The sequence below is a fragment of the Sinohyriopsis cumingii genome, chromosome 19, assembly GCF_028554795.1.
Source record: "Sinohyriopsis cumingii isolate HCF-2022 chromosome 19, ASM2855479v2, whole genome shotgun sequence".
Taxonomy (NCBI): Eukaryota; Metazoa; Mollusca; class Bivalvia; order Unionida; family Unionidae; genus Sinohyriopsis; species Sinohyriopsis cumingii.
Genome location: NC_142979.1, coordinates 11,142,993 through 11,169,295, shown reverse-complemented (window position 1 = coordinate 11,169,295; position 26,303 = coordinate 11,142,993). Strand labels below are relative to the sequence as shown.

The following is a 26,303-nucleotide window of genomic DNA, read 5'->3' as shown; positions in this document are numbered from 1 at the left end:
TAGCATTGTCACGCTATCTTTAAATGTTAAATACCAACTTGTTTCCCCTTGTTGAATAATAGAAATACAATTTCCACTGTTGATGCTGGCATTAATATCAGCATGTTTGGAGTGATGATTTTATAGAGATTTTACAAGAAAGATGCAACATTTAGAAGAATTTTCCTCTCTTTCTCTGTAGTAGAACAGGAGAAATATGCAATGGACCATTTATAAGGGATTTCTAATTTTCTTTTTTTAACTCCAGTAAAAACAAGTATTTAATTTAAAATTAGAATGTAAAGTAAAACACTTGGTTTGAAGTGTGCAATCCAGAATTATTTTCATATATTGAACTTGCAATAAGTTACTGCAGAGATCTTTTCTCTATCATGATCTACATCTCATCATAAATTTTAATTATGTTGTTAATATTAATTCTGTCAGCAATTTAAAAAAGGTTTGAATGTTAGCTTGCATAACAGTAACCTCTTAAATATTTGTTATCTTAACAATACACATAAGCATAGTTACATTGCCTTCATAATTAGACAGAACAATTAATGCATCTTTAAATGTTTTATGTAGATTAATTCATTTTAAGAAGACCGCTTCAGTGGTCTACTGGTTAGAGCGTATGCCTTGGATGCAGGAGGTCGTGGGGTCAATACCTAGCTGAGTCATACCAAAGACTTACAAAAATGGTATTAACAGCTGCCTCGCTTGGCGCTCAGCATTAAGAGGTTAGTGTTAGGACTGGTCAACCTGGTGTCAGGATAATGTGACTGGGTGGTACATCATGCTACATATCTGTGACATGATACCCCAGTGCTAGCCATCACTATAAACTGCCACACTGCAGACATAGCGATATGACTGAAAATTGTTAATGCTACGTTAAAAGTCGAAATCACACACACACACACACACACACACACACACACACACACACACACACACACACACACACACACACACACACTCATTTTAAGAAGAGTGGTCTGAGGTCTGTATCTACATACATCTTTATCATTATTTCTGTAATGATACAAGCAAAGAGCTTGGCTTAGAATTGAAAACAAGTCCCAGATACTGGTGAGTCATTTCCTGAATTGGCATGATATGCTCATTTTGGCTTTTTGTGTGATCTCCTTGTTTGCAATACTAGTCTCCTGGTTTGCAATACTAGTCTCCTTGTTTACAATACTAGACTCCTGGTTTGCAATACTAGTCTCCTTGTTTACAATACTAGACTTCTTGTTTGCAATACTAGTCTCCTGGTTTGCAATACTAATCTTGTTTGCAATACTAGTCTCCTTGTTTGCAATTCTAGTCTCCTGGTTTGCAATACTAGTCTCCTGGTTTGTTAGTCAGCCAGTATGAAATGAGACTAAGTCATTAGGGAGTTTACAAGATGATGCCTTTTTGCCAAGACTAAGGAAAGTTTTCTATCGACTCAGTTTTATTCCATACTAGGTCTTTGAAATAGCATGTTGACTGATTTGCCCACTGTTACCACTCTGGTGGCCTTTGTGGTTAGAGTATCCACCTCTGATATGGGAGGTCGATGGTTTGAACCCTGACCGAGTCATACCAAAGAGTTATAAATATGCTGCTTACAGCTGCCTCACTTGGCGCTCAGCTTTCAGAGATTAGTGTTAGGACTGGTAGGCCTGGTGTCAGGATAATGTGACTGGGTGGGACATCATGCTACATGTCTGCTGCATGATGCCCCAGTGCCAGACATCACTAAATACTGCCACACTGCAGACATCATGGTGATATGACTGAAAAATTGTTAATGCTACATTAAAAATCCAAATCACGCACACACATTTGCCCAGTATTAACTACCAACTCAGTTTTATTCCATACTAGATCATTAAAATAGTCCTTAGATTCATGTCTGCCACTTTGGGTACCTCTATCTTATTCTCATGAATGGAAGCACTAGTTAATGCCTTTACCTTATTCACATGAATAGAAGCACTAGTTAATGCCTTTACCTTATTCTCATGGATGGAAGCACTAGTTAATGCCTTTACCTTATTCACATGAATGGAAGCACTAGTTAATGCCTTTACCTTATTCACATGAATAGAAGCACTAGTTAATGCCTTTACCTTATTCTCATGAATGGAAGTACTAGTTAATGTCTTTACCTTATTCTCATGAATGGAAGCACTAGTTAATGCCTTTACCTTATTCTCATGGATGGAAGCACTAGTTAATGCCTTTACCTTATTCACATGAATAGAAGCACTAGTTAATGCCTTTACCTTATTCTCATGGATGGAAGCACTAGTTAATGCCTTTACCTTATTCACATGAATGGAAGCACTAGTTAATGCCTTTACCTTATTCACATGAATAGAAGCACTAGTTAATGCCTTTACCTTATTCTCATGAATGGAAGTACTAGTTAATGTCTTTACCTTATTCTCATGAATGGAAGCACTAGTTAATGCCTTTACCTTATTCTCATGGATGGAAGCACTAGTTAATGCCTTTACCTTATTCTCATGGATGGAAGCACTAGTTAATGCCTTTACCTTATTCACATGAATGGAAGCACTAGTTAATGCCTTTACCTTATTCTCATGGATGGAAGCACTAGTTAATGCCTTTACCTTATTCTCATGGATGGAAGCACTAGTTAATGCCTTTACCTTATTCACATGAATGGAATCACTAGTTAATGCCTTTACCCTATTCTCATGGATGGAAACACTAGTTAATGCCTTTACCATATTCTCATGGATGGAAGCACTAGTTAATGCCTTTACCTTATTCTCATGGATGGAAGCACTAGTTAATGCCTTTACCTTATTCTCATGAATGGAAGCACTAGGTAATGCCTTTACCTTATTCTCATGAATGGAAACACTAGTTAATGCCTTTACCTTATTCTCATGGATGGAAGCACTAGTTAATGCCTTTACCTTATTCACATGGATGGAAGCACTAGTTAATGCCTTTACCTTATTCTCATGGATGGAAGCACTAGTTAATGCCTTTACCTTATTCACATGGATGGAAGCACTAGTTAATGCCTTTACCTTATTCTCATGGATGGAAGCACTAGTTAATGCCTTTACCTGAGTCGAGCAAGAGTGTTTGGATTCCTCTGCACTAATCACATGGAAATGTGTTTGGATGCTTATTGTAAATATCAGCCATTTTGAGCTGGTTTTCATAGTGCCACCTTAGTGGAAAACCCTCTGTTAGATACTGCAGGTATTGAGGTAAATGACCATCACATCATATCACATGGTAAATGACCATTACATCATATCACATGGTAAATGACCATTATGTCATATCACATGGTAAATGACCATTATGTCATATCACATGGTAAATGACCATTACATCATATCACATAGTTGCTATTTAAGATCTTGTCTTTATCTGCAGTTTAAGTAACTGCGTCAGATTCTCCACTCACCAGAATGGATGCTATGGATTTCATTCAGTACTTTGATAAGAACTGTGTCTTTGAAAGCTTCAATAAGTCAGTTATAGGCTCTGATGTTGATGTAGGCAACACTAATTTTTGATAATTTATCAGATGTAGATGATTTAAGGAAATAGACATAGACAAAGAACAGTCAGCAACAGTTGGTCGCACCACTTCACAGTCTTGGCAGTGAAAGTGTTCTCTCAAGCTTTTGAAGCATCTAACAAAATTATTCAGTGAAAATTAATTATACAGCTTGAAAGATAATGTGTATCAGGAAGGTAAAATGGTTAAAATTTATGTTGAACTTAACATAAACTAAACTGCAGTAAATTTAACAGGCAGGCCTATGCATATCAAGACTATTAGGTAAAAAGTGTTCTGTTTATAACACACTGTGCTGTGTGGCATTGATACATGTATATCATTTGCCAACAAAGCATCAAACTGGTTGAGGCAAAGGGATATGATGTTGACTGATTTACCCAATGATAACTACCAACTCAATTTTATTCTATATGGGGTCTTTCAAATAGCATGTTGACTAATTGTCCCAATGTTAACTACCAACTCAGTCTTATTCTGTATGGGGTCTTTCAAATAGCATGTCGACTGATTGTCCCTATGTTAACTACCAACTCAGTCTTATTCTATATGGGGTCTTTCAAATAGCATGTTGACTAATTGTCCCAATGTTAACTACCAACTCAGTCTTATTCTATATGGGGTCTTTCAAATAGCATGTTGACTAATTGTCCCTATGTTAACTACCAACTCAGTCTTATTCTGTATGGGATCTTTCAAATAGCATGTTGACTAATTGTCCCTATGTTAATTCCAACTCAGTCTTATTCTGTATGGGGTCTTTCAAATAGCATGTTGACTAATTGTCCCAATGTTAATTCCAACTCAGTCTTATTCTATATGGGGTCTTTCAAATAGCATGTTGACTAATTGTCCCTATGTTAACTAGCAACTCAGTCTTATTCTGTATGGGGTCTTTCAAATAGCATGTTGACTAATTGTCCCAATGTTAACTACCAACTCAGTCTTATTCTGTATGGGGTCTTTCAAATAGCATGTTGACTAATTGTCCCAATGTTAACTACCAACTCAGTCTTATTCTGTATGGGGTCTTTCAAATAGCATGTTGACTAATTGTCCCAATGTTAACTACCAACTCAGTCTTATTCTATATGGGGTCTTTCAAATAGCATGTTGACTAATTATCCCAATGTTAATTCCAACTCAGTCTTATTCTGTATGGGGTCTTTCAAAGAGCATGTTGACTAATTGTCCCAATGTTAACTACCAACTCACTCTTATTCTGTATGGGGTCTTTCAAATAGCATGTTGACTGATTGTCCCTATGTTAACTACCAACTCAGTCTTATTCTGTATGGGGTCTTTCAAATAGCATGTTAACTAATTGTCCCTATGTTAATTCCAACTCAGTCTTATTCTATATGGGGTCTTTCAAATAGCATGTTGACTGATTGTCCCTATGTTAACTAGCAACTCAGTCTTATTCTGTATGGGGTCTTTCAAATAGCATGTTGACTAATTGTCCCAATGTTAACTACCAACTCAGTCTTATTCTATATGGGGTCTTTCAAATAGCATGTTGACTAATTGTCCCTATGTTAATTCCAACTCAGTCTTATTCTATATGGGGTCTTTCAAATAGCATGTTGACTAATTGTCCCAATGTTAACTACCAACTCAGTCTTATTCTGTATGGGGTCTTTCAAATAGCATGTTGACTAATTGTCCCAATGTTAACTACCAACTCAGTCTTATTCTGTATGGAGTCTTTCAAAAAGGATGTTGACTAATTGCCCCTATGTTAACTAGCAACTCAGTCTTATTCTGTATGGGGTCTTTCAAATAGCATGTTGACTAATTGTCCCTATGTTAACTAGCAACTCAGTCTTATTCTGTATGGGATCTTTCAAATAGCATGTTGACTAATTGTCCCTATGTTAATTCCAACTCAGTCTTATTCTGTATGGGGTCTTTCAAATAGCATGTTGACTAATTGTCCCAATGTTAATTCCAACTCAGTCTTATTCTATATGGGGTCTTTCAAATAGCATGTTGACTAATTGTCCCTATGTTAACTAGCAACTCAGTCTTATTCTGTATGGGGTCTTTCAAATAGCATGTTGACTAATTGTCCCTATGTTAACTAGCAACTCAGTCTTATTCTGTATGGGGTCTTTCAAATAGCATGTTGACTAATTGTCCCAATGTTAACTACCAACTCAGTCTTATTCTGTATGGGGTCTTTCAAATAGCATGTTGACTAATTGTCCCAATGTTAACTACCAACTCAGTCTTATTCTGTATGGGGTCTTTCAAATAGCATGTTGACTAATTGTCCCAATGTTAACTACCAACTCAGTCTTATTCTATATGGGGTCTTTCAAATAGCATGTTGACTAATTATCCCAATGTTAATTCCAACTCAGTCTTATTCTGTATGGGGTCTTTCAAAGAGCATGTTGACTAATTGTCCCAATGTTAACTACCAACTCACTCTTATTCTGTATGGGGTCTTTCAAATAGCATGTTGACTGATTGTCCCTATGTTAACTACCAACTCAGTCTTATTCTGTATGGGGTCTTTCAAATAGCATGTTAACTAATTGTCCCTATGTTAATTCCAACTCAGTCTTATTCTATATGGGGTCTTTCAAATAGCATGTTGACTGATTGTCCCTATGTTAACTAGCAACTCAGTCTTATTCTGTATGGGGTCTTTCAAATAGCATGTTGACTAATTGTCCCAATGTTAACTACCAACTCAGTCTTATTCTATATGGGGTCTTTCAAATAGCATGTTGACTAATTGTCCCTATGTTAATTCCAACTCAGTCTTATTCTATATGGGGTCTTTCAAATAGCATGTTGACTAATTGTCCCAATGTTAACTACCAACTCAGTCTTATTCTGTATGGGGTCTTTCAAATAGCATGTTGACTAATTGTCCCAATGTTAACTACCAACTCAGTCTTATTCTGTATGGAGTCTTTCAAAAAGGATGTTGACTAATTGCCCCTATGTTAACTAGCAACTCAGTCTTATTCTGTATGGGGTCTTTCAAATAGCATGTTGACTAATTGTCCCTATGTTAACTAGCAACTCAGTCTTATTCTGTATGGGGTCTTTCAAAAAGCATGTTGACTAATTGTCCCTATGTTAACTAGCAAGTCAGTCTTATTCTGTATGGGGTCTTTCAAATAGCATGTTGACTAATTGTCCCTATGTTAACTACCAACTCAGTCTTATTCTGTATGGGGTCTTTCAAATAGCATGTTGACTAATTGTCCCTATGTTAACTACCAACTCAGTCTTATTCTGTATGGAGTCTTTCAAATAGCATGTTGACTAACTGTCCCTATGTTAACTACCATCTCAGTATAATCCCATACTAAGTTTTTAATATACCAGGTTGACTAATTTGCCCTGTGTTAACCACCTCTTGTCACCTTATATTTATATGATTTTATTGTGAGGGCAGAGTTGAGGAATGCTGTGCCAGTGTAATAACCTGAATGATTTTATTTGTGATATCACATAACACTGTAATAACCTGAATGACTTTATTTGTGATATCACATAACACCGTAATAACCTGAATGACTTTATTTGTGATATCACATAACACTGTAATAACCTGAATGACTTTATTTGTGATATCACATAACACTGTAATAACCTGAATGACTTTATTTGTGATATCACATAACACTGTAATAACCTGAATGACTTTATTTGTGATATCACATAATACTGACCAGATATGGCCTCATATCACATCTCTTTGTGACAAACTTTGACCAATAAAAATTAAAGAAATTTGTCAGAGTTGGAGTTAATTAGCTTGACCTATTTTTAGAAACATTTTGGAACAAACAGTGATCCATCTTCAATTTTATGTTTTCTTCCAGTGTAACAAATAAAGATGAGAAGCTGAAGTATGCCCTGGATCCTATCCACAAAATGCATTCTTATTTAGAAAAGAAATTGCACAAAGATAAAGACAAGGTAAGATTATGTTTAGAAACACAGATTTGATGACTGATGGAATACTACCTTAATATTTTAAGGACTGTTCCATTAAAACATACAGGGTACCCAGGATGAGACCTTATTATTTTAAGGACTGTTCTATTTAAACATTCAGGTACCTAGGATTCTAGCTTATTATTTTAAGGACTGTTCCATTGAAACATACATGGTACTCAGAGAAGGCACTTTTTAAAATATACACAGTACCCATGGAAGGCATGTTTAAAACTTACATGGTACCCAGGGAAGACACTTTTTAAAACATACATGGTACCAAGAGAAGGCACCTTTTAAAATGTATGCAGTACCAAGGGAAGACACTTTTTTAAAACAGACATGGTACCCAGGGAAGGCACTTTTTAAAACAGACATGGTACCCAGGGAAGGCACTTTTTAAAACAGACATGGTACCCAGGAAAGGCATATTTTAGAACATACATGGTACCCAATGAAGGCATATTTTAAGTCATACGTGTTACCCAGAGACAGTACTTATAACATGCATGGTACCCAGGGAAGGCACTTTTTAAAACTTTGTGGTACCCAGGGAAGGCACTTTTTAAAACATGCATAGTACCCAGGGAAGGCACTTTTTAAAATATTCATTGTACCCAGGGAAGGCACTTTTTAAAACAAACATGGTACCCAGGTAAGGCACTTTTTAAAACAGACTTGGTACCAAGGAAAGGCACTTTTTAGAACATACATGGTACCCACTGAAGGCATATTTTAAGTCATACATGTTACCCAGGGACAGTACTTAATATAACATGCACATTTTAAAATGTATGTAGTACCAAGGGAAGGTACTTTTTAAAACATACATGGTAATCAGGGAAGGCACTTTTTAAAATATATATGTTATCCTTGGGAAGGCATTTTTTAAAACATTCATGGTACCCTGGGAAGGCACTTTTTAAAACATACATGTCAAATTATTCTGATTACTCAAGCTGCATTTATTGTGACTACCATATTTACCATATTTGTTGGGACAGCATAAATTAATTTTTAAAGTAATTTTTTTGTGCACTGTTTGTTCTGGGACACATCGTGTTTTTGAGTCATAATTTGTGGGAAACCATTTAAATCATTCATAAATTACATGTCGAAAAATGCACTCTAACTGAAATTTTATTTAAAAAAATATAAAACTGTGAATTTGACATAAAACTCTTTAATCCACTGCAACATCATCTCGTCAACACAACCCTTCTCCTGCACACATATGATCCATTCTTTTGGTGCATGAATATTTCTTTTAGCTTTCTCATGCCATGAAAAATTATCATCAGAGGGCAGCACATCACCTGAAGTGGAAACTGCAAGGACTAAAGTCAGATTTTTTCAAATCTGCACTAGTCTTACTAGTTCTCACACTTTTGATGGCCATCTTATTTTCAGTCTGTCCAGGAATTAGATCTAGGTACACTAGAATTTTATCCAAGTTAATGATGATATTGTCAGTGAAATCATCATCTTCTCTTCTGGCCTTCACAAATTCATCAAATTATTTTATTTTCTCCAAATCTTAAGGGCAATGCTGGGTCATTGATTTATGTGCACAAAGCACTATAATGTGTCAATTTAAAAATTGTTCCATAGTTTAAATTTTTTCAAACTTTCCATGATTACCAATGAAAAGGAACCATTTAGCTACCTTATCTCAGCTGTCTTTTTATATTAATAAAACAAAACAAAAACAAAAGCGGCACACAAAGAATCCAAAGTCGGCTTGCTTTGTAATAATATAACATTTGTGTTGATATCCTCCTCCTCCCCCCCGGCTTCAAAGTAGTCAAAATCAGCTTTCAAGGTTGGCTTCCTTTGTAATAAAAATAACATTTTTCTTTGATGTCCTGTCAGTAAGTTCAAGTAATGAGTTTACTGCTCGCTGCCAGTTGTGTTTATGCACCACCCATAACTTGCTTTAATGATACTTTTTGTAACCTATGCAAGCAAAACGATTGTCACTTGTACAATTTAGGGAGTGCCAACTTCAGACGTTTTATCTCTTAAAGAAATGTGGCATAAGTGGTTAGATCATCCACCTCAGATGCAAGGAGGTTGCAGGTTTGAACCATTGCTGAATCATACTAAAGACTTATAAAATTGATACAGCTGCCTTACTTGGCAATAGGCATTAACAGGGTAGTGTTAGAACTTGGGGTTGGTCTGTTGTCAGGATAATGTGACTGGGTGGGACATCATGCTGCATGTCTGTGGCATGATGCCTCAGTTCTAGACATCATTATAAACTGCCACACTGCAGACATCATATATGATATGACTAACATTCTAAAAAATCCCAAAACACACACACACTTTTAAAGATTGATAAGTTGCAATTTTCAGGTTCAGAAAATGATGATAACTACATAAACACATTTACTACTTAAAACCATAAAATGTAGGTTGCTGAGTTATTATATGTGTGTATCTGTTTGCTTACAGCTCAAGGTAGGCAAACAATGCCATTAATACTTCTGTCACCACACAGTAATGAGAGTAAGAATATCCTTGATGTGAATTACCATGGATATGGATTATCTTATCTTAATTGGAATGACACTTGCAATCCTTTGTTAATCATGGGAGTGTCATGAGTGGTTACCTTTCAGTGTTTTTGAATGTTTGATTTCATAGTGAAAATCACTTGACAGAATTGTACATGCTGCCAGATTTCCAATTAGTTTAAGTGGTTGTTAAGACAGAGGTTGCAAGATTTCTGGTTAGTTTAAGTGTTTGTTAAGACAAAGGTTGTCAGATTTCTGGTTAATTTAATTGTTTGTTAAGACAGAGGTTGCCAGATTTCTGGTTAGTTTAAATGGTTGTTAAGACAGGTTGCCATATTTCTGATTACTTTCAATAAATGGTTGTTAAGACAGAGGTTGCCAGGTTTCTGGTTCATTTAAATGATTGTTAAGGCAGAGGTCAGGTTTCTGGTTAGTTTAAATGATTGTTAGGGCAGAGGTTGTCAGATTTCTGGTTAGTTTAAATGATTGTTAAGACAGGTTGTCAGATTTCTGGTTAGTTTAAATGATTGTTAAGGCAGAGGTTGTCAGATTTCTGGTTAGTTTAAATGGTTGCTATGAGAGAGGAACTAATCCTTACATTAAGCTGCCTTGTACCATATAAGGTATCAAACAATTTTTCAACTTTGGATTATACAAAAATAGTATGGAATCTTTCATTTTCTTATTTCAGTAGCGTTCAACCTGAAATTATACAAAACTAGTATGGAATCACTTTCATATTCATATTTCAGTACTTTTCAACCTGGGATTGTACAAAACTCGAGTTGAATTAAGAAATCCATACCTTAATTTAGGATCTGACAGCTATTATAGCATTCTCTCACATAATGTTTTTTAAATATTGTTTACCAAATAATCCAGACCATTTCATAGTATTGGCAACATGTATGGTTTCATACAGCTGGATTATCGAAGTTTAACTTTGTCTCAATCCTATTTCTAATACTGTACCCCCAACTCTTTGATACCATACATGGTATGTATGTATGTATGTATGTATGTATGTAGTGTTTAATTGCACCTTAGCACATAAGTGACTATATGTTACTAACTAAAGGTAAAGTTTGAAAAATGTATAAGGATGCTGTATATGAAAGAAATATATAAAATACAGGATAAAATGCAGTATAAAAATATTATTGGACCTTAACGATCAATTTCAGGGATAAATTATTTCACAGGGTCCCCTTTTTCTGAATAAATTTAACATATTGATTAATTTTCATGTAATTTTTTTAATGCTTTGACAAAACTTTAGTCAATCTTGGAATTAATCTAAAATATTCAGATATAAAAACTACAGTAGGCTCTTGTCTTAAGTCCTGTGTCAGTCATTCACATGAAAGTGATTGGACTAACTTGTCAGACAAAGGGATATTATCAAACTTTTCATCTCTAAGCACCTATGTTCAGTCCTTTGTCAGTCATTCACATGAAAATCATTAGACTAACCTGTCAGACAAAGGGATATTATCAAACTTTTCATCTCTGAGCACCTGTTTTCAGTTATGTGTCAGTCATTCTCATGAAAATCATTGGACTAATGTGTCAGACAAAGGGATATTATCAAACCATTCATCTCTGAGTACCTGTATTCAGTCCTTTGTCAGTCATTCACATGAAAATCATTGGACTAACCTTTCAGACATTCACATGAAAATCATTGGACTAACCTATCAGACAAAGGGATACTATCAAACTGCTCATCTCTGAGCACCTGTATTTAGTCCTTTGTCAGTCATTCACATGAAAATCATTGGACTAAGGTATCAGTCATTCTCATGAAAATCATTGGACTAACCTGTCAGACAAAGGGATGTTATCAAACCATTCATCTCTGAGCACCTGTGTTCAGATCTTTGTCAGTCATTCATATGAAAATCATTGGACTAACCTGTCAGACAAAGAGATATTATCAAACCGCTCATCTCTGAGCACCTGTGTTTAGTCCTTTGTCAGTCATTCACATGAAAATCATTGAACTAACCTGTCAGACAAAGAGATATTCAGACTGCTCCTCAGTGTACATTCTTTTGAAGCATGGCTACCTCAAGCTGATTTCTGATGCTTTTCTGCAGAAATACTTTAACATATTGTTTATCTCAGTTTTTTAGAAATTTGCAAACAAAAGGCCTTTGTTTTTTGCTTGTACCAGTAGACATACCATCCGTGTTTGTAACTTATCATTTGTTTCCAACAAACATCAACAACAACATGACTCAAATGACAAAGTAAAATTATCCAGGATCGGTCAGTTTGTGTGGTGATGTTGTGTATGGTACTATCTTTGGGAGCTAATTGGGATGTTATTGTTACTAACCAGCAATACAGTACACTCACACCTTATATCCCTTCATTATAGCATGGTTCTTGTTATAAGGCAGATATGGTCATGTGTCCCATTTCATTAAGTGATAGTAAAATTCTATGTACTTCTTGATAAACTTATCTCACTGTATAGCCTGTATACTGTATGTCTGATATGGGCAGTATTGTAATGAAGGCGTACTGTATAGGTAATATACTCTATGACTGATATGGGCAGTATTGTAATGAATAGATAATATACTCAGTGACTGATATGGGCAGCATTTGTAATGAAGGAGTAATATAATGCCAGTATACTCTGGCTGCAAAGGGCAGCATTATAACAAAGGAGTACTGGTTAGACAGTATACTCAATGCTTTCTATATACAGCATAATAACAAAGGAGTACTGTTCAGACAGTATACTCTATGCTTCTCATATACAGCATTATAACAAAGGAGTACTGATTAAACAGTATACTCTATGCTTCCTATATGCAGCATAATAACATATGAGTACTGTTTAGACAGTATATTCTATGCTTCCTATATGCAGCATTATAACAAAGGAGTACTGGTTAGACAGTATTCTGTATGCTTCCTATAAACAGCATTATAACATATGAGTACTGTTTAGACAGTATATTCTATGCTTCCTATATACAAAATAATAAAGGAATACTGTTTACACATATACTCTATGATGCCTTTACACAACATTATAACAAAGGAGTACTGGGTGGACAGTATATTTTATGATTCCTATGGACAGCATTATAATGATGGAGTACTTTATTTTGTTCAAAGACATTGTGTATATGCACTGTTCTGGAATCAATGAGAGTCACATGCTAGAGACTAGACTGTGCTTATTTAGTGAATAAATTATTAAGCATGAATAAAAATATTTCAGAATACTAAATGTCTGGATCATTTAATTTGCAAATATATCTAGGTTTGGATGCATTGTTAATTTTTTTGTCTTTTTTCAGCAGAAACACAAAAAACACAAACATAAGCATGAAAAACACAAGGACTCAGAGAGAGAGAGAGAGAAGGAACACTCAAGCACATCCAAAACCATAGAACAACTTAGAGCTGAACGATTGAAAAGGGAACAGTCAGAGAGGGAAAGGGAGAGAATGCTGAGAGAAAATGGAAAAGTTGGAGGGTCATCAGGAGAAGGTCACATGGAAGAGATATCCGAAAGAGAAAGACGCTATAATTCTCAGTTTAATCCAGATTTTGTCCGCCAACCAAGACAGAAAAATGCTGACTATAGAAAGTATTTGGATACATAATGTTTTCACATGCTGAGATAAACGGAAAAACCTGGGAGATACATTATAATCAAAAGATCAGTTGGCCAAATAAGGATAATACATTTTGCAGGGACAGATGTGATAGCCCACAATGGTTCAGTGTTATTTAGACTTCATTAGGCAACTGGTTATAAACTGTAGTACTGTACATGTATGATCCTACTTAAAAACTGGCCATCAGAGTAAGTTTGAAATAGCTCTGCAATTTTTCAAACTAAGATTGGGATTGAGTCAGGCATTTCCCTTGATGTGACATATTTGGATTGAGACTTGATTGCTTCCTTGCAGTGACATGCTAGGATGGAAATGCAAGCACTAAATTTAATGTGACATTTTGGGATTGAGACATGAGTGGTTCATTATGTATTATGTGTTGAGATCGAGACATGAGTGGTTCATTATGTATTATGTGTTGAGATCAAGACATGAGTGGTTCATTATGTATTATGTGTTGGGACTGAGACATGAGCACTTCTCTTGATGTGAGATCAGGATTCAGACACAAACACTTCCATCAGTGTGACATGCTGGGATTGAGGCACAAGTACTTCTTTCAGTGTGACATGTTCAAATTGAGACACAAGTACACACCTGAATGTTTCATGTTGGGATTGAGACCTGTGCACTTAACTCATTGTGACTTGTCAGGGTTGAAATGCAAGTACTTTCCTCAATGTGACATGTTGGAGTTGAGACACAAATTCGTAGAAATCAGATATTTGTATGCAAGTTTTGAGCAAAGATATGATCACTGTGCAAATGGAATTTTCATATGCCCAAACAGATAGGAAGAAAATTTATTGTTTAATTCAGAATGAGTTTTTTGCAAGAAACCTTTGATTTACAATCTCAACAATGATTTATACAGTGCAACCCTGCTATAATACACCCCACTATAACGTGAATTCGGATATAACGCGGTTGTGGCATGGCTCCCGAAATTTCGTACATTCATTTGCACATGAATAATTATTTTTTGTTCAAAGTACATAAAATAGTGAATAAAAAATTTAGTATCATTATGAGGAAGAGATTGCGTATGAGTTAGAATTTAATATGATCGTGGCGTGGTTCCTGAAATTTTAAATACATATATGTGTATATTTCTCATACCGGGAAAAATTATATTTTTTAAGTACAAGAAATAGTGTGTAAAACATTTATTATCATTTTAGGGAAGAGTTCACATATTAATTTAATATAATACGATCATGGCGTAGCTTCTAAAATTGAACAATATCGCCAGGTTCTTGAAGTGTTATGCCAAAATAAACATTTACAGGCATGTTATCAGTAAATAATGTCCGCTTTATTAGCTGGAAATTGAAATGGTATGAAATTGTGCATGTGTTCAGCTTTAATTTTTTTTATAAAAGTGACTCGTGACCATTGCATGCCTTCTGCACTTAGTTCTTGGGTTTTACATGTGTATGGGGTTTACTTATGAACTCGGTATTGATTTCCTATTTTTTTCTAAACATATTTTACCGTTATGGTAATGCAAGTTCACAAACACAATTAGTTCTCTGCACTTTGTGCATAAAAGAAAATATTATCATTTTGGGGAAGATATTGTGCATGAATTCGAGTATAATACGATATATAATACGATCGTGGCATTTTTCCTGAAATTTTAAATACATGTACGTGTATTTTTCTCGTACCTGGAAAAATACTTTTGAAAAGTATGAGAAATAGTGTGTAAAACATTTATTATCATTTTATGGAAGAGTTCGAGTATGCATTTGAATATAATATGATCGTGGCTTGGCTTCTGAAATTTAACCAATTTCACCAGATTCTTGAAGTGTTATGCCAAAATAAACATTATCAGAAATGTTACTTGTTACTGATCCATGAGTAAAGCCAGTAAGTCGTCTTAAGTGATTGTCTTCAATTAATTCTGTATACCATTGTTGCTCAAACAATAGCTGACATGTGTTTCTTTAACTGCATACACAAACAAGCAGCAGACAATGTGGTGATTGATAAAAGATTCTCACAATTTAATAAACATCAAAAAACGAAAGCCGCCAACATGTTTGCTGGGCTTGGCGGTGTTATCAGATGCAGTTAGTTGACCAATAAATAATGTCCACTTTATTAGCTGGAATTTGGAAGGGTATGAAATTGTACATGCATTCATCTTTACGTTTGTTTTTTTTAAAGTGACTCGTGATCATTGCAGGCTTGCTGCACTTAGTTCTCGGGTTTTACATAAAATATTTTACTGTTATGGAAAAGCAAGTTCACAAACACAAATCATTCTCTGCACTTTACGCCATGATTAGTATAGTAGTTTTCACACGTTTCTTTCGATATTCACAAAATCTGAACTAAAAGTTATATGCACACTGAAAGCATGTGTTGATTGGTAATTATTCTTGTTATAGTCATTCAAACGAATAGGCATACAAGCGTGAATTATTGGAAATTTGCAATGGATAAATGTACACGGAAACACATATGAGAAAATTTTAGCAGTATGAAATTTGTACAGACACCGTTCATAGATCCTGGAACATAATGAACCGTACACGTGCTTCGTTTTTCTTAACCTAATTTTGCTGTTAGTTTTTCCCATTGAATTCAGACACATAATGATGTGTGACAAAATTATTGAATAGTTCAAATATGTATGCAAATTTTGTGATGGAATTACATATTTTATTGGTTAAGTTCAAGCCCCGACAGTACGCTATCAGACGGCAAGTAAACGGTGTTGATACTCTGTTTATGCTATATATTAGATGTTGAATTCAGATACAATAATCAGGGAAAAAATATTGAATCTTGTAAATCTGTGTGCAATTTTTCAATGGAATTACATGCATTATAGATGAACTGAATGCTACAACGGCACGATAGTAAACGGTGTTGATACCTTATTTATCATTTACATTAGACATGAATACACGTATATGTGCCAATGAGTTGCTCTCTCAAAGAAGTAAAATACTATAAAACCCCGCATTAGCACGACCCCAATATTAACACGATCCAATTTTGTGGACCCCAATTATCGTGTTATAGTGGGGTTCCACTGTACATTTAAAACAAAGTGTTATAACAAGTTTCAAAGATATGTCACCGGGATATTTCCAGGACCTATGATAAATGTGGAAGGGTTTATTGTGTAACCTATGTCAGACTGTATTTATATATGTTTGGTTGAGTTTTGCATATAGGTCACTGAATCAAGGAATTTATGTTCCATTAATGTTTCTAGTTGTATTTTGTCATGCATATTGTAACCTCAGTTTGTTTTTATGAGAGTATGACCAAACTTTGCCAAAACAAACAAACAGTAAAAGCATAAATCAGCAGTTTGAGAGAAACAAATACATGCTTTCACAAATACACAAGAATCTTTGTGCATCCAATATTTCCATTCTGTTAAATATACAGATATTGGTGAAAGCACAATGTATCAGCTGTTGCCACGGAAATATCAAATTCTTTTCGCTGTGCTTAAGATTATTATTGAAGCTAATTGGTTAGATTCCCATTTTTTGTTTTATTTGTCTGATTTTTTATGAAAGAACAATAGACGAAACTTTTATGGTACAAAATACCATTTCACACTAAGGAACAAAAAGGACAAAAAAAGTATGTGTGTGTATATATATATATATATATATATATATATATATATATATATATATATATATATATATATATATATATTGAAAGCAGAGCATTTTTCTCTCATTCTTCAAATTATTCTATCACAGAGGGCACCTCACCACTGCCTCTTGCATTGAGAGTACTGTAATTGCTTGAAGTAAACTGAATAAATGAGAACTGGTTTACATAAGACTGGATGTGGTTATTAATAGTTGAGAGAATGAAGATGAAACTTAGATAACATTATAACAGTTTTACATTGGAGTACTCTCTAGATGAGCTTGTACGAAACTGACAATATGGTATACAAGTAAACAAGATGAATTTTAAAATTTGTTTCTTATTATAAACAAATGGTTCAGTCTGTGTTTAGGATAACAAGGATGTTTAATTTTTAGCTGACCAGGCTGTTTAACCATAAGCATTTTTGATGGCCCTGGCATGTGTTGTCAATTATCCGTCAGCATTTTCATTTCAAATTTATAAGCCATGTGGCCAATTCAGTTCAACTTAGATGAAATGTTTGTTACAGTATGGTCTGCCAGTATTGTGCTCTTGGTAGCAATGGTTCAGCTTCCAACACAACCTAGGTAGAAAACTTTTTTTATTCCCTTTTTTGTCCGGAACAGCTCAATTTTGATTAAAAACTTGTTAGGAATGTTTCTAGATGGTCTATCAAAGTTATATCCTTGATGGTTCCCCTAGCAATGGTGTGGCTTTTAACTTAGCTTTCAACTTGGTGAACCTTTTTCAGCTTCTTTAGAATGGCTGAACCAGTTGCAATCAAACTCGGTAGGGGTTCTTAGGACGTGCTCTGTTGTCCCTCACTGTTTCAAACAAAGGAGTAGACATCTTTACTTCGTTCCAGCCAGCCAGCCATTCTTGACACTTTTTCTTCCACTCCATAACTTTAACACTGATTGTTATTAAGGAATGAATCATGGTATAATTGTAAAAGTAACAACTCCAGCACGGTCAAGATGACGGTTTACCTGGAAATCTGATGAAACTGTTGACCAAGTGTAGAACTTTCATTGCAGCATCAATACATGTCATTTGATTGCAACACATTTTATATATTGTAAAAGCTTATAAAATTATCTATAATGGGCATGTTTTCTTTTTATATTTGATGCTATATTAATGGAATTATTACTCCATAATCATCGAAAAATACCGATTTCACACGTCATTGGAAAAATCATTGATCATGCCGCGATCGCATATGCGGGTTATTAAAACTTCATGAATATTCATGACAATTTTCAATCCAATCAGAGGAGATGTAAACAATTCGGTCAGTGTTGTAGCATGTTCCTATGATATTCCTACACAAAGAAATAATCCCTCAAACTTTACGCAGATTTGACCATAAGTTTGACAATTTAAATAAATGCAAAATATATCAACAAAATCGTCATATTCCAAGCTTTATTTTGATACCATATTTATATATCGGAAATGTTTTTAAACCACCCACAACGAGCATCGAATTTGTAAAATATTTGAATCTCCCAGTGTCGACATTATCTGCCATATTTGAATTTTCTAACAGCTGATGATGATGTCAACTTTTCCACAACCGATGTTCCAAAACTAACCTTATTATTAATTACGTACAAATTGGTGTGCCAGAAGAACATGGTAAGATGATATTTTTATAGTTTTTATCATATTAATGCTTGTTGTACGGTTTAGACAGTATGCAGTCGCAAAATGAACACGCAAAGCATAGATTTTCGTCCGCTATAAATAGCCTAAAGTTCGATGCTGTAAATATCTCAACTGACAAACTTTAATCGGTTTTAAAATATGTTCAACCTGATATTCATTATGCATTTGTTTAAATTTTGTAATGGGACACTGTTTGATAAAATTATGAAAATAAAATCGCATCACTATCAGACAAATGCAAAGTTTCGGTATGATTTTTTATTTTTATTTTTAACTTTGACAAATGTAGCAAATTAATTACATGCACACTTCATATGGGATCTTAAATTCAAAATGCATTGATAATGTTTGATAGGATCAATAATGTTTTCAAAATAGAAAAAAAGATACAAAGTCTGAAAGTGATAATTTATTTTGCAGGTATATGATACTGAAACATTCTAAGTGAAAGATGGCTGCATTCCCTGGTCCATTCTGCAGGGAGCTAAATATAACATCACAAGACTTAGAAGATGAAACTAACTTGAATCCTATTCAGGAACTAACAAATGGACTTGTACTTGAAATAAATTCATACATTGAACACCGTGGCAAAAACTTATATGCCTTTTTCAATATTATTTCAAAGTTGAACTCCAACTTTGAATGTGTGAATGTGAAATCTCTTAAAACAAAAGTTAGTAGAGTATGTGAACAGAAAAAAAACTTGTTGCCAAAAAGAAAGTTTCTGGATTTAAAAATGTAAAGGAGCTAATGAATGCCACATTCAGCCCATATTTAATCACGAAAAAAACTGAACAAACAGTATTTTGTGATGAAGCTGTTACAAAGGAAACTATTCAGCAGATTGAAAATGACAATTTAAGCGAAAATAAATTTTGCACTAAGAAAAAGCCCACTGATGTTCAGGCAAGTGGTAATCTTGTTGACAGTGATGACAATGATAATGATGATGAAACTCTGAAAAAAGAAACTAACTTAAGTATTCAGATAAGAAACAGTTGAAACAGTGATAAAACTTAAGAAGAAAATTGCCGAAAATACTGAGAAGTTAGAAAACATTAAAAATAGGATTGGTCACTATTCTGTGCGGAATGTAAATAAAAGAGATGAGACCTCAAAGAAACACTTGCATGCATTGCGTGGCTTGAAACGATTAGTCGGCAGGCAAGAGAACCAAATATAGATGATGACTGAAAAATTGAAAGAAAGTGAACTAAAGCTTGAAACTGACTAATGAGAACCAAGCATCAGCTGACAAAATTACTGTATTGACAGAGCAAGTAAGAGTTATTTCTGGGAAAAGAAATAGTGAGAAATCAAAGATCTTGTCCCTTCAGAAAAGCAACAGTTATTTAAGAACTGAAATTAAAAGTCTCCACTTGAAATTGAAACAGAGAGACTCTTTAGTACTTGATGATGCTGAAAGATGTAATGCCAAATGTGACAACTGTGAAATGATTAGATCTCAAATACTAGACAAGGAGAACAAAGTAGCAGAACTTGAAGATGTTGATGAAATTATAAATGAAAGTATAAAGACCAAAAATGAAGATGGAAGCTATAGCCACGAGGTTCGTCTTTGTGTAATTGAACTGGTTGGGTTAGAAGTTGCTGTTGAGAAAGTGTCTCCAGTAATTCAGTCTGTGTTAAGACATATCTTAGGAAAAAGTTTAGACAGATCAGATTTGCCAAACACAACAACCACTCAAGCAATAGTTGATGAAGGACATTACATAGCAAAAACATTTATTTCAGAAAAACTTAATAAAGCTGAAAACTGGGGCTTATGTAGGGATGGCACAACACGGAAAAAGCAGAAAATTGTAGACACTTCTATAACACTTGACAGTGGTGATGTGATCAGTTTAGGGTTTGATCGAGTTTATAAAGAGAATGCAATTTCCATAAATAATGTTACGAAGAACCACCTGAAAGAGCTCGGTAAACTTATGCAAACTTGGTCAAGGAAGAAACAGAAGATGAAGCAACATTTGTGGCCCGGTCTTTACAGAAATTATCTTACACAATGAGCGATAGAGCAAGCAATGAAAAATTGACCAGTAAGTTGTTAGAAGAATGGCGTGATGATGTTCTGAAAGACTTTGATGGGGACAAGGGTATTGTTCGTCATTTCTACTGTATGGCTCATGTGCTTCTTGGCTTCCATAGCTACACCAAACCCGGCATTAAAAAATTAGAAACTGAACTAGTCGATTCAGTGGGACCGGTTGGACGTGATGCTCTACCGGTGTTCCAGTATTGGAGTAAAAAAGAAACTGTCATTGAGCGGGTTGTTTGTACAACATCAGAAGTGTTTGGACCAGCTGGTGACCACAATGGAATATGGGACAGGTGGGATGCACACTGCATGGCAAATGGTATTAAGTCAGTAATAGGAAATTACAGAGATAACAGGTTTAGTGCAGTATTTGAAACTTCAGCTGAAGTATTTATTCATAGACAGGACTTTATGAAAGTTATTGAAACATTAGACAGTCCCAATCTGAAGCTAAAATCTGTATTAATGGATTTTGAAGTCTGACATAGTCTGTACATTTTTACAGTGTTTTGGTCTATTTTTCATGAAATTGACAGGGCCGTACTGGAATCTCATCACCACAGGCAAAGTAATTTATCTAGACCTTTCACAACATATTCTGGAAATGAAACAATTTTTACAACAGTGTATGGAAACACCCACTCATCTTCTAAACCAAAATGAACATTGGTCACCAAACGACCCCTTAGATATTGGAAAGGTCAATCATCATCAAAGATCAGCTGACTGTCTGTTTTCAATAAAAAAAGAGACCAGAGATTTGTTGTTGAAGACCATCGTAACTGTTGCCTCGGCTATGGTTGCAGTAATCGACAAACAGCTGATAAACTTTCTTGATGGTGGAAAATTCCATGTCTATGCTGAAATGATCAGTGAAACGGAAGAACAGAGAACAAATTTTGTTCATCTTACCAATTTTGGATGTGAGCATCACTTTGGTGATCTGGACAGCAGTCAGAGGAGGCGACCTAGTGCATTAATGCACCACCATACATCTGTACAGTTGTTGAAACGGAACAGAATTCCCATGATGAAGTGGCGAAGTAAAATGAAGCCTGATAATCGTCACAACATTCTGCTTTCGGCAAGAAAAGGTGGTCGGGAAATGCAACAAGACCACATATCAAATGAAAAAAATGTTGTGTCTGAAATTCACAAAGAAAGGCCAAAAAAGGAAAGGATCTGCTACTGAAAGGGGGAAAAATAATCAGCGCAAAGTTTCAGACGATTCTCATGACCCAATGTTTAAAGGATTAAAACACGTGTTCAGAGAAAATGAGTATGTGGCAATTGCATATCAGGACTCCTGGTATTGTTGAAAAAGTAAAGGATGATCAAACAGCATGTGTGAATTTCATGTCACCATGCAGAAAGGAAGGGTACTTTCAGTGGCCTTGTAGGGTAGACACACAAATTGTTGACAAGCAGTTTATTCTGACAAACAAGTTCATTCCCGATTGCCTAAATTCAGGTCGACAATGGTTCATCAAAGAGTTCAATGAAATTGGAAAGAAGTATGAAAACTTTAAATGTGCATACTTTTAATAAAAGCATGGCCTCTGGCTGGAATATAAAATGTATATATTGTGCATGGATACTGGTTTTATATGTGTTTACAGTACATTTTATTGTCAATTCTTCATTTTTTTTCTTCTTCTATACAAGGAATGAGTGATATTGTTTAACATCACAGTATGCTTTAAATTAGGTCTTGCAACATTGTTTCAATCGCAATTATGAATAAACATTGCATTTTTGTTGGTTTCGAAGTTGTTTTACTTACATATGAACTCTTGATAATGTGATATATTTGTATTAAGTTAACTGTCATAAAAGTTGTGAAATTTTTATATGATTTTCAGTTGTAAATGAAAATATTGAAGTCCGACAACATATTTAATGAGAGTAATACATTCAGCAGGAAAAATGCAATCAGAATATCAAATTTCATAATAATATCTCAACAAATAAGAAAGTTATAACATTTTTATAGAAATCAAATTTTACTTCGGTTCCGCGACTGCCACATAATCTGGATACATTTACATAAGACACAAATTCTAGAAATTTGTAAATATTTTGGAACTTAAAAGTTACATAACTTTTTTTCTAATAGAGATATTTTAAAACAATAAACTGTTTTGGAATGATGTTAAACAGATCTACATGAAGAAATGAAGTGTTTGCAGTTATTTCACTATCACAAAATTGACTGGGGTTGCTAGTAAAAGAAGGTGGATAGTGTACCACAGTGAGCCCCGTATCTTGAAGGTCATGGTACAGTATTTTACTTTTTTTCTGTTTTATAACTTTAATACCATATGAAATTAAATGTTTAAATTTTGTATACATATACACCATCACTAGAAAAACTTTCCACTTTGAAAGTCTTGTTATCAAGGTGATGGTCATGGTCATGGCTCAATACTCTTTTTTTTTTCATCACACTTACCCTTCTGCTGTACAATTTTCAGGGTGCATGAGTTGAAAGGATGAAACTTAGTACACCTTCGCTGGATTCACCCAAAAATTGTAATAGTTAAGGAGTTCACCGGTTGTGCTGCTTACAATTAGGAGAGTAGTTTAACCTCCTTATGGGGAATCCAATATTCTCTCCTCAAAGGTTACCTGTGGTGTAGGTTGGATGCTCAACATTCTCTCTGAGGAGCCCCAAGTGGCCGAGTGGTCTACAGCGCTCTCCATTACAGATCACTGCCATCTCACCTTTGTCTGCGTGGGTTCGAGTCTCGGATTCAGCCAATGTGGGTATGTGAGAAAGCTCGCCAGTAGCTTCTCATGGGTCAGTGGTTCTTTCCGGGGTTTTCCCGGGTTCTTCCTCCACCATTAATACTGGCCGCCATGTATAGCCTATCGTGTGCTGAAAAATGGCGTTAAACCCTACAACAACAACAACATTCTCTCTGCTCCCTACTACCCCTCTCCTAATGTTAATGAGATCAGGAAATATATTCGAAGGAGCACCCAGCCTCCCCACAATGTGAGCATCCTTTGGCTGGTGTTCTGCTCAGCTTTAAACTGGTGCCACCTATAGGTGGCAAGGGGAGGTAATGGAGAAGAGTTATTGCACTTTAAATATAGACAGAAAGATGAATTTTCATCGTTGGGAGGACTGGATTGGAGAGGTAGTAGGGCTTATATTCCTTACATTAATGTGATTGAGTAAGTATTCTAGGGTGAACATAATTGACTAAAATGCTTGCTTTTTTAAAGTTGTGTTTGTGATGGCTCCTTTAATGACAGCGTGGCCTCCATAGAAACAACATGGGAAACTATTTTCAATTTCTTTTTCAGAACAACTGAGCCAGTTTTGCTCAAACTTGATAGGAATGTTTTTTAGGATCTGTTTTATCAAAATTATATCTGGGCAAACCCCACCCCCAGCATTTGTGTCACTTCTTAGCAAGAGAGTGGTGAATATATTTCTCTCTAAAAATCTGATTTTGATCCAACATGGTAGGAATGTTTGTCATGATCTATTAAAATTTGGTCCAGGGTCTTCTAGCAGTGGTATGGCCTCCTTAGCAACTGAACGAGAAACCTATTTTTGATTTCTTTCCTTAAAAAGCTGAGAATATTTTGATTAAACTTGGTAAGAGAGATTCTTCAGATAAGCTTTATTAAAATTGTCCTTTATGGTTCCATAGCAGATGTATGGCATCCAAAAGAACTATGTTTTTAAAACCTATGTTCAACCACTCCAGAATGGTTGATCAATTATTGATGTGGCTCGCCTTGCAGTGGTGTGGCTTCCTGAGCAAGTAGGTGGTCAAATCTATTTTCACCTTATCTAGAACAGCTGAAACAATTTTTATCCAAGTTGTTAAAAATGTTTCTGTCAGATACATTACCTGATCACATTAGCATTAGAAAATAATGAATGGTACCTCGCAAATCCTCGCCTTCCTGCAAAGATACATCCAAATGTGATATAGACCAAGAAGAGAAGCTTTCTCAACTTGCTTCCTCATTCCCAGCTTCATGGCTACTGGTATACTGGAGATTTGTGCAGAGTAAGTTTTTCACTGCAGTATAAGTAACATGATACGTAGACACACATATTTGTGCACACACACACACAAATATCAAATTATGAATTGTGTATAAATACAAATTATGCCATTTGGAAAAAAAGCAACTAACTGCATCCAGCCATCTTTCTTGTTTATCCACATTGGATCTTGCTAGGAGTGTTGATAAGAGTTGTGAGAGCATACAAAATCAACTTAAGGGCAATATAGCATACAAAATCAACTTAAGGGCAATATAGCATACAAAATCAACTTAAGGGCAATATAGCATACAAAATCAACTTAAGGGCAATATAGCATACAAAATCAACTTAAGGGCAATATAGCATACAAAATCAACTTAAGGGCAATATAGCATACAAAATCAACTTAAGGGCAATATAGCATACAAAATCAACTTAAGGGCAATATAGCATACAAAATCAACTTAAGGGCAATATAGCATACAAAATCAACTTAAGGGCAATATAGCATACAAAATCAACTTAAGGGCAATATAGCATACAAAATCAACTTAAGGGCAATATAGCATACAAAATCAACTTAAGGTCAATATAGCATGCAAAATCAACTTAAGGGCAATATAGCATACAAAATCAACTTAAACTAAATATAAAATACAAAATCAACTTAAGGGCAATATAATTTAATCTAAGCATTATTTTCAGTTGAATGTTTCCACATTGCACAAACCTGTGCATAAAAATGGTATGGCATCGATCATATATTCAAGTCACAGTCTTACATGGGAATTCATTATTGATTCATTTCCTGACAGAACAAACATGTTTTAGGATAGATGGATCGGAAAATTTTGCCAATACCCGATGACATCAGGTTTCTCCACTCCCATTTCGTCCATTCCCCCCACCCCTTCTCTCTCCCTCACCCCCACCCCATTTTTGTCAACCATAAAACAACAGGTTTGTTTTATTTTATTACTGTGTGGGTTGGGGGAACCCAGCAAAATCACATTCTTATCTTATTATATGCAAGGTACCTTTGGAAGAACACAGATGAAAATTCATATGCTTATTTGTATTGACCGGTTAGATTTTGCACCTGTAATAGGAATCTTGCAATGTTTTACAAATTAAGAGAGTTGCAACACGATGGCTAAGCATCAACGCTGATAAAAAAAATCTATCAACGCTGATAAAATTCTGTCGTACACCAACAGAAATGACTTGAAGAACTTATGTGATACTTTGA

General features: G+C 35.0%; 1 protein-coding gene and 2 pseudogenes across 2 annotated transcripts in view; all 3 read left to right on the top strand.

Moving 5' to 3' along the window:
* The window catches only part of LOC149775128 (leukocyte receptor cluster member 1 homolog), a 37,209-nt gene extending 21,651 nt beyond the window's left edge, over window positions 1-15,558 (top strand). Inside the window, exons 6-7 of one of the 2 annotated variants that reach the window (XM_089942992.1) lie at window positions 7,393-7,489; window positions 13,353-15,558. In XM_089942992.1, the coding sequence (XP_089799118.1) occupies window positions 7,393-7,489; window positions 13,353-13,658 (403 nt within the window). In that variant the 3' untranslated portion in view covers window positions 13,659-15,558. Of the gene's footprint in view, window positions 1-7,392; window positions 7,490-13,349 lie in introns of both variants that reach the window. The other variant, XM_089942991.1, reaches the window with a different exon arrangement.
* Window positions 15,559-17,363: 1,805 nt separating this feature from the next.
* On the top strand, window positions 17,364-20,166 carry LOC149775127 (uncharacterized; annotated as a pseudogene).
* Window positions 20,167-20,221: 55 nt separating this feature from the next.
* On the top strand, window positions 20,222-22,751 carry LOC149775126 (uncharacterized; annotated as a pseudogene).
* The last annotated feature ends 3,552 nt before the right edge of the window (window positions 22,752-26,303 follow it).